At 43.7% G+C, this 18794-nt stretch overlaps 1 protein-coding gene across 1 annotated transcript in view; it reads left to right on the top strand.

Moving 5' to 3' along the window:
- TTC6 (tetratricopeptide repeat domain 6) overlaps nt 1-18794 on the top strand; it is a 196944-nt gene that overhangs the window by 27541 nt on the left and 150609 nt on the right. The window contains exon 8 of the mRNA XM_053269433.1: nt 2238-2368. Coding sequence (XP_053125408.1) covers nt 2238-2368 — 131 coding nt within the window. The remainder of the gene's footprint in view (nt 1-2237; nt 2369-18794) is intronic.

The raw sequence follows: 18794 nt of genomic DNA, 5'->3' as shown, positions 1-18794 counted from the left end.
AAGTGGCTAGCTCACTTTTTTAGCCTTCCACAAAGCCCGGTGGTTTACCGAGCACTCCGGTTTGCGAGTGCTCCGCAAACCCGGGCTTTCTGATCATGAGTAGCCACGGTGCGGCTCCGTGCCGCGTTTACTCACGAAGAGACCCCCAGAAGGGAGGGGAAAAGCCGGCTCCGAGAGTCTCCCCAGTATGCCCTGCGTGCTTGCGCAGGGCATATTGGAGCTTCTGGGGGCTGTGTGGCCCCTGAGCTCCCCAGCCCCCGCTGGCTCTGTCACGGAGCCGGAAATCGTGTGGGTGGCCTATCCGGCCTCCCAGGGCTCCCTCCCTGCTCGTGTGCGGGGAGAGCGGGCTTAGCCCGCTCTCTCCGCTCACCCCATCAAACTGGGTCTCCTGGGTCTCCCTGATCGTGAGACCCAGCTCATGGATTCACATGTCTGAATGCACAATCATGGTTTAATCCTTGTTTGTTTCAGTAGCTCTGCCCTTTCTGGGCTCTCATATAGAGAGGCAAGCCTAAATAATGAGAGGTAAGGGGAAGGGACAGGACCCAAACAACCCATGAGATAGCAAACAGACCAAGATTTGGTGATCATCCATGGCACCATTCCAGATCAGCAATCCAAATTATGGTATGTGTAACAGATCTTGCGGTTTATCTAAATTTATACAGCACACTCCAGCCAAATTTAAGCACTTAAGGCAATTCCAATCTGGATATTGGGTTCTCTAGGAACATATGGGCATATAAAACTGCCTTGCCCTGCCAGACCATTAGTCTTTCAAGCCTAGCATTGTCCTCTCGGTCTGCCAATCTACGGTCCCTCCAATTGCCACAAACATTAATTATTGAGTTAGATCAGAGGGCAAGAGCAAAAGAAGCAAGTAAAGCAAGAATGTGCTATATAAAGGAATCCAAAGAATAATAATCAATATAAATGCCGAAGTCACTGGGAAACCCAGTTCAGATGTAATATGGAACCGCGGATCCAGTGGACTTGCGGTTCTGTGCACCCCTCCAACCGCTCTCTCATCTCCTGTAACTAGTTGCCAATCAATAAAAGGAGACAGGAGCGTTTGGTGAGAAACTCCAAGAGCGTTTGGTGAGAAACTTTGTCAAAAGCCTTTTGGAATTGGAAGTATACAGTGAAGCTCTTCTCGTGATCGGTGAGAAGAGCTTCTTCTGGGTCTGCTTAGCCCGCTCTCCCCGCAGACGATCAAAAGGCAGCCCTGGGCAGCCACATGACTGCTGGCTCTGTCACGGAGCCGGCGGGGGATGAAGGGATTGGGGGCCATGTGGCCCCTGGAAGACCCAGGATGCCTTGTGTGAGTGTGTGGGGTATCCTGGAGAGACCTCCAAGCCCAGGAGGCTGCTGGGAGGTCTACTTGTGTGTCACCGTTCACTGCAGCGACACAAGAGCAACCAAATGACGTTAACAGAGTGCTTGCTCCATTAATCTCATTTAATGAGCCCCTGGTGGCGCAGTGGTAAAACTGCCGCCCTGTAACCAGAAGGTTACAAGTTCGATCCTGACCAGGGGCTCAAGGTTGACTCAGCCTTCCATCCTTCCGAGGTCGGTAAAATGAGTACCCAGAATGTTGGGGGCAATATGCTAAATCATTGTAAACCGCTTAGAGAGCTCCGGCTATAAAGCGGTATATAAATGTAAGTGCTATTGCTATTGCTATTAAGGGGAGGGGGAATTAGGCAGGCTATCCGCCTCGAGCCCGGTGGTTCCCACGATCCCTGGAAAGCAGGCTAAGCTCCCTTAGCTTGCTTTCCAGTGATTGTGGGAATAGACTCAGTGTCTATCTGCATGCTTGTTGACACTCCCAAATAACTCTAAAAGTTCAGTAAAGTAGGACTTCCCTTTTCAGAAACCATGCTGATCTTTCTCCAGACCTTTTCTTCTATATGTTTAATAATTATAGCTTTAATAATGCTTTCTACCAATTTACTTTGGCCTGGCTAAGCTAATGGGCCTATATGTGGTAGTGGTGACTTGCCCATGCATAACCATGGGGAAGGGCAAGGAAACAAACCCAGTTTTGAAAATAATTTTATAATACAAAGTTGTCTGGAAAAATTATCCAATGGCTTTTAATTATTCCCTGTAAAAGTCAATCACTATTCACAGAGTCAATCACTAGCTGAGAGCATTCAGAAAGTATCTTTTTTAGTTATCATTATTTTATTTTCTTGAAAAGACTGACTTCATGATCAAGTTTTATTCCCTTGTAGGAGTCTGTATCTGTATTGGAAGTAAAAGGAAAAGCATATCCAAAGACAAAACTGGTAGAAATCCAGAAAAGTCTAGAATTTCCTGAACATCAACCTCTGTCTTTACTTTCCACATGGACTACAAAGATCAAGTAAGCTCATTTTTATTTACTACTACAAATTATTATTATTAAGCATTTTGATAGCATTTCAAAGTGTTCAAAGTGCTCCTGATACATTATCTTATTGTAAACCCTGCAGTAACTGTAAAGTTGGTCATATCTACATTTTGCTACTGGGGTGGGGTTGCTGGTTGCTGGTTGCTGAGGCAATAGCAGTTTGCCCTTAGGTTGTGTAGTGGATTAATGCTAGAGGTGAGATGATGCACCTATTTAGACAGAGTGCAGAATATTCTGTCTTCTCTTTCTGAGATGCAAAGATCTGTTGTTGCTGATACTTAAATGAGAAAAAGCAGTACATTTATTCTTTCAATACCACTAAATGCCTTGGTATACGAACACTATTCCAGTTCCTGGGTGGTGATGCATGGGTGAAAGTAGATTACTGAACATGTACTTCATAGTGGATTAGGTGCATGCACGATTACCAGGGTTAGATTTCGGCAATCAGGTGTGTGTGTTTCCCAATACTGGATTGGAAACCACATATCAGTACTGAAGAGACTGACTTCAGTTCAGAGGTAGCATTGTGCTAGCGGAATGCACTTCTGCTTGCATAAGCAGCAACCCCTGGAGCAGCAAAGACTGTGGTGCGTGGCAGTGGGGAGGGCTTTAGTGGTTAGAGGGAATTGGCAAAAATTAAGAAAACCACCCCCCCCCTTTTACATTAGTGGTAATGCCTTCCTCTCACATAAAATGCACTTTTGAATTCAAGCCATAGTCAATGCTGTCTTTTCATATGCTATTCTGACTCTAAGGAGTTCATGCACCTCCTCAAAGATAATAAAAATGTAATAATAAATAAATAAATAGTAGCAATGATCATTGTGCTGCTAATTTGCCAAACAATCAATTTAATCTGCGGTGAAAGCCTGTTCTGTCAGAGGGATGACTCTGAAATCCTGAGAGGTGACTCCAGGCCCATAGTAAGCTGGTGTCATGGTGTGTACTTGCCACACCAAAAAAATTCTCTTTCCTCCCCAGCCTCACTGTTTTTTTCCACTGAACATTCTACACCCCCCTCCCCCCAGTTTTGAGGCTGGCTACAGGCCTGGGCGATTTTTGCTGACTTGTTTCCCCGCTTTGTCAAGCATTGTACAATGGATGTGTGTTTGAGAGCCAACATTATATTTGACAGAGCAGTGTCCGTAGACTGATTTTCCTGAGAACACTTGCACCAGATATGCAAACTCCCCAGACCATATGTGGGACTGCATATAGACCACATACATGAAAAACCTGCTACTCACCTATAACTGCTGGCTTTTGGGGAGTCACCTATGCAGTCACATAACTTGCTTTCCCTCACTGATAGTGTCTCTTATCTGACAACATACACTCTTTTGCAGTGGTTGGAAAGGAATTGAGTGAGAAGTAATTTGCCTCACTCTCGAGTCATGTGTAGATGGTCAAAATATCCTCACGTGGGGAGCAGATTGGAGTATCAGCTATCTGCATTAGAGCTCTAGAGTTTTCGCATAGATGACTCTGTGCAGCCTAGAACTCCCTATGTGTGACTGCTTGAAAAAAGATTCAGTTTTAAGTACCATATTTTTGGGTAGAAACGCTGTGGCTGGTATGTGTTTAAAAGTTGTTTTTAAACGCTGATGTGGCATTTATGTGCAAATTTGGGGCAAGCTGGAAAAGTGCTTCCGCTGATGCGGCATTTACGTGAGCTTTCCAGGCGTTGATTTTGTGGGGGGAAATGGCACCCAAATGGCATAAGAGCTACACTGCTCGTTTCAAGCTGAGCGTTTTCTAAGAGCAGAACAGATCAGAAATAGAGCTGCAGCCTGTGAATTTGAAGTGGATGAACGCTGCATTCATAGGTGGAAACTGGAAAACGACAACCTGGCAAGTAGTATACCGAAATCAAAATGTGTAAGGAGAAGTGGTGTTGCAGCTTGGCCTGATCTGGAGAATAACCTCGAGGAGTGGATTAAAGGGCAGAGAGAAAAAGGATTGCCAGTTTCTACTGGGAAAATCTGTCTACAAGCAAAATTAATGGCAGAACAAATGGGAATAATTGACTTTAAAAGTAGCCCGTGTTGGTGTTATAGATTTAAGAAGCGAAAAAATTTATCTGTGTGCACTAAAACAACAATGGGACAGCAGCTGCCAGAGAACTGGCAGGAAAAAAAACCCCAGCATGTTAAAAGTTTGTTGCAAATGCTATTGAGCAGGAAAAAATTGTGCAATCACAAATAATAAATATGGTTGAAGTTCTGCTGACATTTGACTGTCCCCGAAATAGGACTGTGAATGAAAAAGGAGAAAAAACAGTATCCATAGTGACAACTGGAAATGAGAAGACATAGCATAGGAGGATAGGAAGTTGCCATGTACTGAGTCAGACCATTGGTCTATCTAGCTCAGTATTGTCTTTACAGACTGGCAGCGGCTTCTCCAAGGTTGCAGGCAGGAATCTCTCTCAGCCCTATCTTGGAGAAGCCAGGGAGGGAACCTGGTACCCAGATGCTCTTCTCAGAGTAGCTCCATCCCCTGATGGGAATGTCTTACAGTGCTCACACTTCTAGTCTCCCATTCATATGCAACCAGGGCGGACCCTGCTTAGCTAAGGGGACAAGTCTTGCTTGCTACCAAAAGACCAGCTCTCCTCTCTCATGTACATATTAGCCTGCGCCACAAATGGCAACAAACTAAAATCAATGCTATTTTTTAAACAAATCTATCCTGAAAAGCGATTTTTCTTCTGATGTTGTTATTTGTGCTAATGAGAAAGGGTGGATGTGCAAAGTCATAATGTGTGAATGGCTTAATGAAATTTAGCGGAAAGGAAAAGGAGCATCTTGCAGCCCTTAGACCTATCTGTGAACATGGCATTTAAATGTGAAATGTGAAAGCGTTGGGAAAACGATGAGGAAAGGCCTGCATACATTCATAAAGGGCGGGAAAATGTGCAAAGCAGCTTATGGCGAGGTCGCAAAATGGGTTTCAGAAACATGGAAAGCTGTTAAAAATTCTCCAGTGATTTCTGGTTTCACAGAAGCTGGAATTATACGGTCTGAAAATGTTGAAAATGATGCAACTAACATTTCACAAAAGGACGAAAATGAAGAGATGCAGAGTGCAGACTATCCTGAAAAATTAGATGAGCCCTTGTTAAACCGTTTTATTTCAGAGAATGATAATTTGGACTTCAAAGGTTTCCTTTGAAGTGCAATTTGAAGTTTATAATTTTTGGAATGTGATGTGCAAAAAAAGAAACCAGTGTTTCTTTTGAAGTGCAATTTGAAGTTTATAATGTGATGTGATTAAAAATAAATAAAAGAAGGTTTCTTATGAAGTATAATGGGAAATTACTTCTGCAATGTGATGTGTTAAAATTAAAAAAAAACCTGTTCAGCATTTATGTCTTAATTTTATTTCATTGTATTCATTTCCTTTCATTGCGTTAAGAGAGACAAGGATATGGGTTACCAGTGATTTACACTGCAATGCTTAGCAGTAGTAAAATTTTAAGTTTTCAACACAGCTGAAAAAATAATGCATGATGTCCCCCTCTAACTGCAGCGTTAGGCTGATGTGACGTTTCTGCTGGCTTTCTGCAATTTTTCACCCTTTTTTTCTTACTGCGGCATTTACATGCAGTGTTTCTACCCCCAAATACAGTAAGCGATATGTTTTTCTTACTGTTTTCTCTACAAACAGCAGTTTCTTTTGTTTTCCCATAATAGTACTAAGGTATACATATGATTTCTAAGAAGCATACAGTATAACCTTGCTTTTGTTAATTATAGTGTTGATAGTTTCTCTTTTCAGCTTTCAATCTTTTTCAACTGGCCCGGCTGGCAAAACTATGCTTGGTATCTTAGAATGCAGCATCCTGCAGCTCCATCAAGTCTGTTCTCTGTGTATATGTGTTATCATTTGGAAGAAAAACCCATGAATCCAAGGGTGTGTTTAGACATGTTTTCTCTCTCCTTCAAACAGCATACCCCCACGTAATATGGAAAATTGCTTTTGAAACAGATGAGAATTTCAAAGGCAGTTTGTGACAGGGCATGGGGGCATCAGTTATTCAAAGAAAGAAAAAGTTAAATAATACACAACATTTTTTGAAGTCTTACATCTTTTTGTGCTATACTATAATCCATAGAGCAGATGATGAAATAACTATTATTATGTACTGCCCACGAAGACCTCAGTAGAGTGATTTGTTCTGTTTGTCAGGAGTAGCGATACATACATACTGCTTACTCAGAACAGCTCCCCATTCATGTGTGTGTGTGCATTATTTAGGTATGGTTTTAAAGATGTCATCTAGCTGTGATTTGAAGCATGTTTATTGGGAAGTATGTTCTGTAGCAGTCTATGGCACTCATTTTACTAATGCAGGGCTTGACAAATCCCAGGTGCCAGGGTGTCATGGTGCATAGAAATTTAACCATGGTGCCTAGACTGAGATATTCAGAGGCAGCGTTCTTTAATGAAACCTTTATTTGTCCCAAGCAGCCCTGTTTTTGTTCTGTGTATGTTACCTGTGAAAGGGATAAGAAAAAGCCATTTTCCCTCCCCCTCTACAATGTCTGTCACTAAGTCAGTAATTATGTCAAGAGTCCATTGTCTTGTGCCCAGATTTTGGGGCTGGCTCCTAGATCCAAACAAAATTTGTCAAGACCTGCACTAATATGTGTGGCATTTGGCTGCCACTATATGATCTGCCTGCTACCATTTTCTTTATCTTGAGTTTTTAACTCAGTTTCCCCACTTTCTTCACACTGACATCTTATGGCCAGCCTGTTTTGGAGAATCCTGAGTTGCTCTTTTATTGATGTAGGAAAAAAGCTTTAATTGTTAGCTTTTGTTGTTCCTCAAGCCCTTAAAGGTTTCTTAGACACGGAAGAGAGCCTTTTTATGGCAGGTCTGAAGTTTGTAAATGGATATTACTTTCAATTAAGTAACTGAGAGTAGACTCATTGGAAAAGAATGCTGAAGTTTATGAAACAACCAAATTGGCATTTAAGTGACCCTATGCATGCCATTGCTTATCTGCACTGCTTTAAGTTCATTTGGTTAGAAAGATTATATATTAAAACAAATAATGACAACAGACAATGAGTATTCTGCTTCAATAAAAAGTTACTGTCAGATTATCAATGGTGCAGAAAAAGCATGATTTTTTTGAAAAAAGACGTTATTGAGTGCATTAAGTGAGGTTAATGTAGGCCACACACATAGTATTGGTTTTTCTTGTCTTCTCTTTCAAAGGATGATAAATAGACTGCCTAAGGAGAGTGTGTGCTATAAAAACATACACTTTTACCTGCAACATGCTCTAAATATTTTAGATTTTGTTAGCAGTGTTTCCATTTTTGTCTGTTTAAATGAATCCATTTATTTGGGGAGATTAGGCACAGGGACACTGAAATGTATGGTCCCACTGTTAGTTTCTTAGGTAAATAGAACACTAACAGCAAATCATGCAGCACAACCTTTCAGCGGATTGCTATGTTTATACAATTAAACTTCTCAAAGCAATGCTATATTCTGAAAATAGATTATAATAAAATTATAACTTGTGAAAATTGTAAATTGTTATGTTTGAAAAATATAAAATATTGTCTCCTGAAAGGAAAAGCAAAATAATATATTGGTTTACAGCAGTAATTCATAAAGCATTATCTTTAACGTGATCTGTAGAACATTCAGAATCCTGGGTACTGTGCCTGTGCAGGACCTTGTGGGTGGAATGTTCAAACTCCTCGTGGTGTTCAACAACCGCCTCTGGGGCTCAGCGCTTCTGTTTATTTTGGCAGTGAGAGTGCCTCTTTCTTTAGTTCTTTTTCTACTGCCTTAGTGTTCATCTCAGACTCTGCTCCTCATTGGATTTGGTTCTGTAAGAAAGAGACATTGTTGTGAGTTTTACTGGTTATTTAGAAATCCAGATTAGCTTTGGACTACTCTTTTCTCATATATATATAGTACAGGGAGTGTGGTGGGAAATTGTCCTCTACCGATTACCACGACTACTGCTCTTATACTTGGGTGAAGATCACAATACCCAAACTTGTAAAATCTGCATGTCTTTTTCACGGCAAACACAGAAAATCCAGGCTTTGAGACTCTGTGCAGATTGTACAAGCATGCACTTCGATTTATGACACCAGTGCTGAGATCTCCACCAGCTATGCTGGTACTGACACCGATATCAAAGCCATTGTCGCTCTTGGGCCAGCTTAAGCCTTCAGAATCAAACACAGCTTTAACCTCGAGGAAACTTGAGTTCAAGCATCCAGCTGATGTGTCGAGGGACTCCGCATTGTTAGTGCATCACAAGAAACACAAGAAGATAAGGATCTCTGCTGAGAACGTGTGCCCGACTTCTCCCTCAAAGAAACGGAGAACACTTTATTATTTCTTGTTTACACAGTCAGACAGGTGTTATTGACTGGTTTGTTTTATCCAGACATCGAGTCTTTCCCAAGGACCTGGGATGGCTGAATTTTATCATCAATACTGTTGGTTATTATAGATATCGTCGCATTGTCCTTGCCCCCAGTGAGGCACTACCTTGGCGTGGTTGTGGGGCTTGTGTGCTCTGATGAAGGTGAGAGCTATGCCAGAGGTCCAACCATACTGGACAGGTCTCACCAGAGGAGCCAGACAAAGAGTGCCTCTCCCATCAACAATATGGTGAGACGTAACTTTAATAAATCTATACCGGATCGGTCGTCGCCTGGGTCAACAAGGACCGTGCCAGATACTATAGTCCCTGGACATCTGGTGGCAAGTGGGCAACAGGACTCAGGATCTTCAGTTGAGCAACCAGGGCTGGAGACAGCAAAGTTACTGGAAGAAAAGTCGCTTAACTGAAAAAAATATACGAAAAACACTTTATTATTATTATTATTATTATTTTATTTTATTTTATTTTATTTTATTTTATTTTATTTTATTTTATATCCCACTCTTCCTCCAAGGAGCCCAGAGCGGTGTACTACATACTTGAGTTTCTCCTCACAGCAACCCTGTGAAGTAGGTTAGGCTGAGAGAGAAGTGACTGGCCCAGAGTCACCCAGCTAGTATCATGGCTGAATGGAGATTTGAACTTGGGTCTCCCCAGTCCTAGTCCAGCACTCTAACCACTACACCACACTGGCTTTTGAGACAGAACCATCTTCAATGTTGAGAAGTTCCATCCATCTCCATCTACAGCCCAGCCTTCTAAGCCACAAAGTTCTCTAATGCCAAATCAAACATCATTATCGAAGCTGACATCAGAGTCAGTGTCGATAGTGAGTAAAGTGCTTCTACCGACCAACTTGTACTTTTGATACAGGGTCGACATCAACGAAGGCTCCAATGTTGATGGACAATTAATCTTGAACTCTGGGTCAACTGTCTCCTTCAGCTTCAGTTATTGACATCGACAAAGACAATCTGCTGATGGAGTTAGTACAGGGACCTGATAAAACAGTGACCCATTCTTTCTCTTCTGGATCCAGTGGAAACTACCCTGTTAACATTCAAGGGCTTCTTAAGCCAAGTTATGGATGTTGAGGATGGCATGGAGGAACTCATTACTATTCCTAAAAACCCCTTGATGTTGCCGGCTAAATACTACTCTCCCTGTTTCATGCACTTGGCATCTGGAGACGCACACGGAGCTCCAGCATGCTGCTCTCATAGTTGCACTTGCACCAGGTGCTGGAGTTCGTCAGTATTATTGGATTATTCACATCACCTCAGCAGCTCGTGAGATCAATCAGCGATTAAAGAGTACCGCTGTACTATATCACCATCCTTAAGATTACGAGGAATACAAGCAATGGAAGGCTTAGAATTTTACACCCATGGGGCAAATGCAATCTCTGTGTAGTGATTCCTGGCCACAGTTTACTGCTCAGAGGTCAGATCTTACACCTTTGGGAGTGCAGTCTGGATTTACAAGTTTCAAAATCCCTGCTACTGTGACTGCAACTTCCTTGAACTTCCTTCATTCAGGGGCCAATGCCTCTAATAACAGCAGCTTCTCTGGTAGCTATGAGGGTGGTGCAGAGTTCATCGTGCCCATGGAAGTGGTAGACAGTGCACATTCCTCATAAGGGGAATATGACTCCACGTCTGAATCCGAGATGGAATCTGCTGCCACAGAATCTGCTGCCTCAGACCCATCTCCAGAAGAAACAGTGCCCAATAGACTGTCCACATCTCCTACAGAAGAATTAAAATTGTACCATGTTCAAGTGGCTGAAATGGCAGCAGCTTTGGGGCTTCAAAAACAAAAAAACAAGTTACTGAGATCATTGATTCAGTGTATGATGTTGTGACAGTTTCACAGTCAGCACAGCCAGTTGCTTTACCCATGATACCAGTGATAACCAGTGGTGGAGGGAGGCCAGCTGTGTCCGTGTCCGGCTGTGGTGGCGACCCCCCTCACCCTGCTCCCTGTGTTTGACATCAGATGCCTGGAGCAGTTAGCCACACCCCTGTGTCTGACATAAGATGTGGGGTGTGTGGCTTAGCTCCTGAAGGGGCCACGCTAGAAGGCTTATATAGAGTGTAGTAGGAAGAGGACTTTAGAAGCTTGTATTGTCCCCAGCCCTCCATCCCAACACTGAAAGCCACCACCAAAGGCCGGCCCCCTTTGATGGTCACTTGCTGGCTTTGGTGGCTGCCTGAAGGTGGCCCACCCAATGGTGGGCTGTGGCCCTGCTGCTGCTCACCTTTGTAAGGGCCAAGAATTTAGAAGCCCAACCTTCATGCTCTCACCCACCCTATCAGGCAAACTCAGCCCAGGTGCAAGATCTTACAACAATCTAAGTGAGCAAAAACAGCAGATAGCAGCCAGCCAAAGGGAGAAGTGCACAGAAAGTGCAGGTCCCTCTCCCAATCCAGAAGGCTGCTGGTGGTGGGAAAGCCAGATGAAAACAAATTCCTACCCCACAGTGTCTCTTCCAGTCACCTTCTATGCACCCTCAGTGTACAATTGTGGGACTGATGCACAATCAGCTGGATTATACCAATTGCTTCATACATAAAAGGAACATAAAATGTTCTTGCAGGCAGTTTAAGCAGAGTGACACTCTGAGTACAAGCCCAAAAGTGGGAGATTTATCAAAAATAGTTAGAACAAATCCTCCAATGCTGGCGGACTCCTCCTATAGACTATTTTGCAACTAGAAACAACAGAAAACTCCTGAACTACTGCTCTCGGGCAGGTCTTGGGAGGAACCCAGTGTCGGGGGATGGGGATGCATTTCAGAGAACTTGGGGGAATTTAAGCATTTAAGAATTTAATTTAAGAATTTTAAGAATATAAGAAATTTAAGAATTTAAATTATTTTCCTCTGATAAGCAGAATTCTAGCTAAAATGCAGCCTGCACATTACAGGCCCCCTAGCGGCCACGCCAGGCATGGTTTCCAATTCTGCTATGTCTGCTGGGCTGGAGTTACTAGTGACTGCCACAACATCCAGACTTAATATCTCAGGACAAGGGTCAATAGAGATATGCAGGAAGTGTTTTGTGCATCTCTGGGGCAGTAGAGAGCAGTAGCTTTAAAAGGAGGCACACAAGTCCCTGTTCCTCCTCTTGCCACCTGCCGCCCATGGCACTGTCTGTTCTCTCAGTTCTAAAAAGCCCCACGCTGCTGCTTCCCTGTTAAATATAAAACAGTTAAAATTTACCAAACAAATAAAACAAGGTTACAGATAAAACACATTAAATAAATTTTAAAAATTGAGTCAAAAGCATGAGAGAACAGGTACATCTTGAGAGTCCTCCTAAAAGCAAACAGAGAAGGGGATGCTCTTATTTCAACAGAGAGCATATTCCAAAGCCCTGAGGCAGCCACAGGGAGGGCCTGTTCCTGAGTCACCACCAAATGAGCTGGTGGCAACAATAACTGGACGTCTCCAGATGATCTTAATAAGTGGCGGGTTTCATGACAAAGAATGCACTATTTCAAATACCCTGGACCCAAGCCATTAAGGGCTTTATAGGTAATAACCAACACTTTTCATAGCGTTCGGAAACATATCAGCAGCCAGTGCAATTATTTAAAAATTGGTGTTATATGGTCCCTTTGGGTTGTCCCTGAGAACATTCTGTCTGCTGTATTCTGTACCAATGGTATTTTCCAGACTACGTACAAATATAACAAATATTTATATACCACTTTTCAACAAATGTTCCCAAACCAGTTTACATAGAAATCAATCAATCAATCAATCAATCATTCAAATGGCTCCAAAGGGCTTACAATCTAAAAAAGGCAGCCCCACGTAGAGTGCATTACAGTAGTCAAGACTAGAGGTTGCACCAAGGTCATGTACCTCCAGGAATTGGCATAGGTGATGTATCAGCTGAAGCTGATAAAAAGAGATTTTCTCTACAAAAAAGTCATTGAAAATGTCATAGCGAGTGACTGATGCTTCCAAATTCAAATTCAAGGGGAAGGGGCATAGACTAGCCCCCTCACAGCCCTAGACAACTCAGCTGGATGTGAATTTGCGGAAGCAATGTGAGCAGAAAGGAACTGCTTCTTTGCTGCGCACACTGCCAGAGCATAGCTTTTCAAATATGCTCTGTTTTGTAACCTGTCAGATTCGCACTGAGTCTTCCTCCACTTTTGCTCTAGTTGCCTACCTCGTTGCTTCAGCTCCTGTAGTTCTTCTGGAGAGGATGCTTAGGAGCAATTGTGTCTACTATCCTAGTGGGTTCATCATTCCATGTTTGCACCAGAATCATCGACAGAATCATTATTACTTAGTTAAATCTTGGAACCATTTTATATTTCCAATATAAAACCAAATTATATTTCTAAAACCAATTATATTTCTAATTTATTAGAAATATAACAAGAAAAATATGTGCTAATTGCAAAATAAACAAAACCAAAAACAAATGCCCCAGTCGCTTCTATATATATATTAGGAGTGCTGTGGGAGTGTAATGCTCATAGAGGAATCCCCAGACATGCATGCAGTGATGAAACTAGAGAGGGACTGGATCTGGATCGTGAACCGTTGTCCCTCATAAATGATAGGTTTCTGCGCCTACGCAGGGACCTCATGGCAAGATCTACTAGCTCTTCACAGCTCCCCTCTGCCCTGCACGTGGACTTTGCTTCCATTATTACTGGCAGTTGGAGCATTTTTCTCTCAGTTCTTGGATGACTGCCACTGCTCGATAAACAGCACTGCATCCTTCTTCTAAGTTTTTTAAAAAAAAAAAAAACTTCTACTGCAGCGGGGTAGTAATGGAAGAGTCTTATGAATGCCAACAGATCACTACCACATCATCAGTCACAGGTAAGCAACCTGTTTATCTGGATCGTGATCCGTTGTGTTTCATAAGTGATGGGTGATTAACTAACTTCTGCATTAGTGGTTTCCCGCAAGGGGGAAATCAACAGACATTGCCTGCCCAAGCTGGTCTGGCTGTGGGGAACTCCAACTATAGACATGTTTGCAAAGGCAGAAAACAGGAGATACTATTGTTACTGCTCAAGAGCAGGAATAGAACCATTTTCCCTAGGGGATGCTTTTCAGCATCATTGGGGAGAGGGACATCTGTATATGTAGCCAACTCAGCCACTGATCAACAGGGTGTTAGCACAGTTGATCAGGAACAATTAAAGGGTGATTCTAATCACTCTGTGGTGACCCCACCAGCCATGGTTTGCAAATCTACTCAGACTGTCAAGGGGGATTTTCTACCATTTCCCACAGCTACCAGATATTCTGATGAGGTATGGAGGTGCTGTGCTCCATCCAGATGTAAAGTGCCTCAGACTGACAACGTGGAGGGTCAGTTACTAACAAAGATTATGCTTACTCACAGCAAGCCTTCCACTAGAAGGAGCTATAGTAGTAAGTAGAGGCGATTCAAAGTTTATGCAAAGGCACATGGATACCAAGCTCAGCAAGCAACTTTGCAGCAAGTTCTGTTATATATGACATCCTTGAAGATGTCTGGGCTGGCAAATGTATAATTAAAAGTACATCTTGTAGCACTTTCCTCAAAACGTAGAGGTTGGGATAGTGCAACAGTATTTTCATATCCTGACTATAAGTGCTTTCTCAGGGGGATCAATAAACTCTATCCACCTGTGAGGCACCCAATAGAGCAGTGGAGTCTGTCGCTAGTACTTTCAGCCTTGACAGAATCTCCTTTTGAACTGTTGAGTGAGGCATCACTAAAACATCTAACATTAAAAACAACATTCTTAATTGCAATCACTACAGCAAGGAGAGTAACAGCAGGAGAGAGGGCATGCCCTCAGTGCCTGCCTGTGGCTTCCAGCGGCATCTGGTGGGCCTCTGTGCGGAACAGGATGCTGGACTAGATGGGCCTTGGGCCTGATCCAGCAGGGCTGTTCTTATGTTCTTATGAGAGTAAGCGAGCTTAATGCTTTAAGGCAGGCTTCCCCAAACTGCGGCCCTCCAGATGTTGCTGAACTACAACTCCCAGGATACCCAGCCACAATAAATTGTGGCTAGGGATGCTGGGAGTTGTAGTTCAGCAACATCTGGAGGGCCGCAGTTGGGGGAAGCCTGCTTTAAGGTTTGATGTGCCTTATCCTCAATTTCACCCTAACAAGGTTGTCAAGAGGTTGGACCCTGATTTTAGACCAAAGATTTTGTCAGAATTCCTTTTGAAGCAGACTATAATACTACCTACCTTTTCCCAGAAGCCAAAGACTCCATTGGAAGAATCACTCCATTTACTGGATGTCCATAGATGTCTGTTGTATTACCTGCAGGGGACAAAGGAATTCAGAAAAATCAATGCGCTTTTCGTGTCTTATAAACCTTGGCGGATTAAGCTTTTTGCTGCCCATAGGCAAAAGGGCTTTTGCTGCCCTTTTACCTTGGATAAAAAAGATTTGCCTTTTTAAAAATAAGGTAAAAGGGGGTGGGACTTCCTCTTCTCCCACTCCACCCTTGCTGCAGCTGCTGCCCACAGAGAGGGGCGGCAAAATTTGAGGCGGGGGCAAAATTTGCTTCTCCTCAAATTTTACTGCCATAGGCAAATGCCTACTCTGCCTCTCTGTTAATCCACCACTGCTTATAAAGGCAGAATGCAGGGACAGGCCATAACTAGACAGAGGCTATCACATTGGTTAGTGGAGTTGATCTTCCTTGCTTATAGGTTGCAGGGAGTAGAACCTCCATGGACCATCAAGGCCCACTCCACAAAGGCATATGTGTCTTCAGCGGTGCATCTATCAGGCATAAAGTTTCAGGACATTTGTGCAGCTGCAACTTGGTCCTCTCAACAGCTGTTTATAAAGCATTATGCAATAGACCTGCATAATACAGCGCAGGCAAGTTTGGGGAGAGGTGTGTTAAAGAGGGTGTTACAGTAGAACAGCTTTGGGGTCTACTCCATGCACCTCCAATGCGGAAGCTAGTTAATCAATCACCTATCACTTATGAAAGACAATGGATCGTGATCCAGATAAACAGTTTGCTTACCTGTAACGGATGATCTGGTAGTGATTTGTTGGCATTCATAAGACCCTCCCATTACCACTCCACTGCAACAGAAGTTTAAAAAAAAAACAAAAAAACTTACCTTAGGATGCAGTGCTGCTCGTGGAGCAGTGGCGGTCATCCAAGAACTGAGAGAAAGATGCCCTAACTGCCAGTAATAACAGAAGCAAAGACCACATGCAGGAGGAGGTCCCACCCTACCGCTATCACTGACACCCTCCTGCTGGCTGCTCATGGTTATGACACTATTTGTGTGAAGGAAGAAGCACTGTAACCATGATGTTCAGCTCTTCTATGAGTGGCAGCTTTGGGCAATCCAGGCTGCGTCTCATGGAAGTGGTGACCATCATGGTTTTGACACTTCCCTTTCACACAAATGGTGCTGTAACTGTCAGCACCCAGCAGGAAGGGGGTGAGTGACAGTGGTGGGGGTGGGACTAGGGATGTGAAGAATGTTTCGACCACAAAATGTCTAGACTCAAAACAGGCCATTTCAAATGTTGTCATGGGCAGCTGTGCCCCATTGGCTGGGGGCTGGGGGGAGGGAGGAGAAAACACTTTTGGAGGGAATTTAAAAATGTATTCAAAGGGACCGAGTGGCAGAGAGAGCCCTTATGCCTTTCAAAGAAGATGTATCAGGAAAGAAGGAAGGTAGGTTTGATGTTGTGGTTTTCTTTTCTCAGCACTTATAATATGCTGTGCTATTGCTGATATAACTATCTGGCTTTGCTGGATCTCAGATTGACAAAGGCAGAATTTGGGTGCCTACTTTCCTTGAGTTGTGATTTGGGTTGGTTGTGAGAAAGTGTTGTGGTGAGAAATGGACAATGGCAGCTCTGTGTGTGTGTGTGTGTGTGTGTGTGTGTGTGTGTAATAATTCTTGGTGATTGCTTTGATGATCTCCATGTCTTCACCTTGAGACTAACTTGTGCTTTACTCAATGCTCTGGTCTGCTCTGCAATCTGCATTGCAAGGTATATTCAGTCAAAATGGCCACATTCGCATGAAACCTCAGCTAACTGGGCAAAGAGGCACCTTTTACTGTGGTGATTCTCTTTATTTAGCAGGGGGAGAGTAACTGGCCCTATCCACCCCCAGCACAGTACTTCCAGTGACTGTTGCTGGTGTTTATCTTACATTTCTTTTTAGAATGTGAGCCTTTTGGGGACAGGGTTCCATCTTATTTGTTTATTGTTTCTCTGTGTAAACCACCCTGAGCCATTTTTGGAAGGGTGGTATAGAAATTGAATTATTATTATTATTATTATTATTATTATTATTATTATTATTATTATTAATAATGCAAAACCACAGTTAAATGTGGCAGAGGTTGGAAATTGTGAATGTCTGAATGCATGAAACTGTGGCTTCATGCAAAAGCAACCTACGATTTCCCTCGCCAAATTCCAGTTTGAATCTTTTGTTTGTAGAAAGTTTCATCACCTGAACCTGAGGTTTTGTGGCGGCAGCATTACATCCAAATGTGGACACTGCCATAACCACAGTTTCATGCAGCTTCTGGAACCATAATCATAAAGATGGCGGCCCAGACCTGCCTGGCATTGTGCCTGCACCTGCCTGGAGTGTATAATACTTCTCACTGGCTTCCTCTCTGAGCTCCACTCTTATGAGAGTGTAAGGTCATGGGGATACCCCTGATAATGTGTGACAACATCCTTCTCCCACAGACTGCTCTCTCATGAGAGTGTTAGGCCATGGAGACACACATATGGGCCAGACAGCAGATGCCACCTACTTTGGTTGCTCCACACAAGCAAGCCCTGGAGATGGGTACCCCTGCAACACCTCTCCGTCTTGGCGACTGCTGTGAAGAAGCAGTCAAACCAGGCCCTCTGCCAGCCCATCCTCCCATTTGAACATATCCATCTTTATTTTTGCCCAGAATGGTGACGGTCTGAACCTAGGAAATTTGAATTAGAGTAAAAACCTGTGCCTGGTCCTGGAGTTTCCCCAGTCTGCCCACCCAGCTATTCCTGGACACATGAAGCATCAAATTCTCCTTTGGGTACATCAGAGGCTTCACTGGAGAGAAGCACCCACTCCCTTTTGGATGGCTGAACTAATTAGGGCACAGTCTGGCAGAAGACTGCATGATTTTCAGCCTAAGGTCCTCCCCAGTAGATTGCCCCTCCAATGAGAGGGTTAATCCTCTGGGTGGCAAGCCGTCACAGGGGCAGGATTACAGTTTGTTCTCTATGGACTGCTTTGTTGGGGTGGTCCATCAGAAGAGCATCCTTGGTCACAGCTGGCCAGACTAGGGATGTGCGAACGAGCTCAAGGTCTAGCCAGTTCTTAATCAAACCAGGCCAGCTTGAGGGCCTGCCCTCAAGCCGGACTGGGTCCGGTTCAGCTCGACCTTGAGCCAAATCGCCCACATCAGCTTAGAAACAGTTTGGGGGTTCTTAGTTAATTTTTTTTTAAAAAATAACTTTTAACACTCACTGCCGGGTTTGGGTCATCATCGGCAGCCACAGGGGGTTTGTGTCTCTGCCATCTTCCTCCCCCTGCTGGCTTCCCATTCTAAAAGGGGCTGGTTCTCCACATTTGGGGGCTGTTCTGGCCCTTCCTCTGGTGGCGGCAGCCATTTTGGAGGCTGCTGCACATGCCCAATGGTCCTCTGTGTGGCCTGGGTCATGACCTGGCCACGCAGAGGTCCATTGGGCACGCACAACAGCCTCCAAAATTGTCACCTCCACTGGAGGAAGGGTTGAAATGGCTTTTGATGCCAAGCCAGGGGTATGTTCAGGGGGCACAAAACCAAACATGTCCAGTTCGGTTCGAGTCTGGTCCAGACTTGAACCGAACCGGGCAAACTGGTTTTGTGCACACCCCTAGACCAGACACCAGGATCCTTTGCCCTCCCTCATGTAAATATTCCTTCTTAGGAAGTCATCATGATCCCTTCACAGAGT

Source organism: Hemicordylus capensis, chromosome 1, assembly GCF_027244095.1.
Source record: "Hemicordylus capensis ecotype Gifberg chromosome 1, rHemCap1.1.pri, whole genome shotgun sequence".
Taxonomy (NCBI): domain Eukaryota; kingdom Metazoa; phylum Chordata; class Lepidosauria; order Squamata; family Cordylidae; genus Hemicordylus; species Hemicordylus capensis.
The sequence above is the reverse complement of the archived record's forward strand: the minus strand, read 5'-3'. Positions and strand labels throughout refer to the sequence as shown.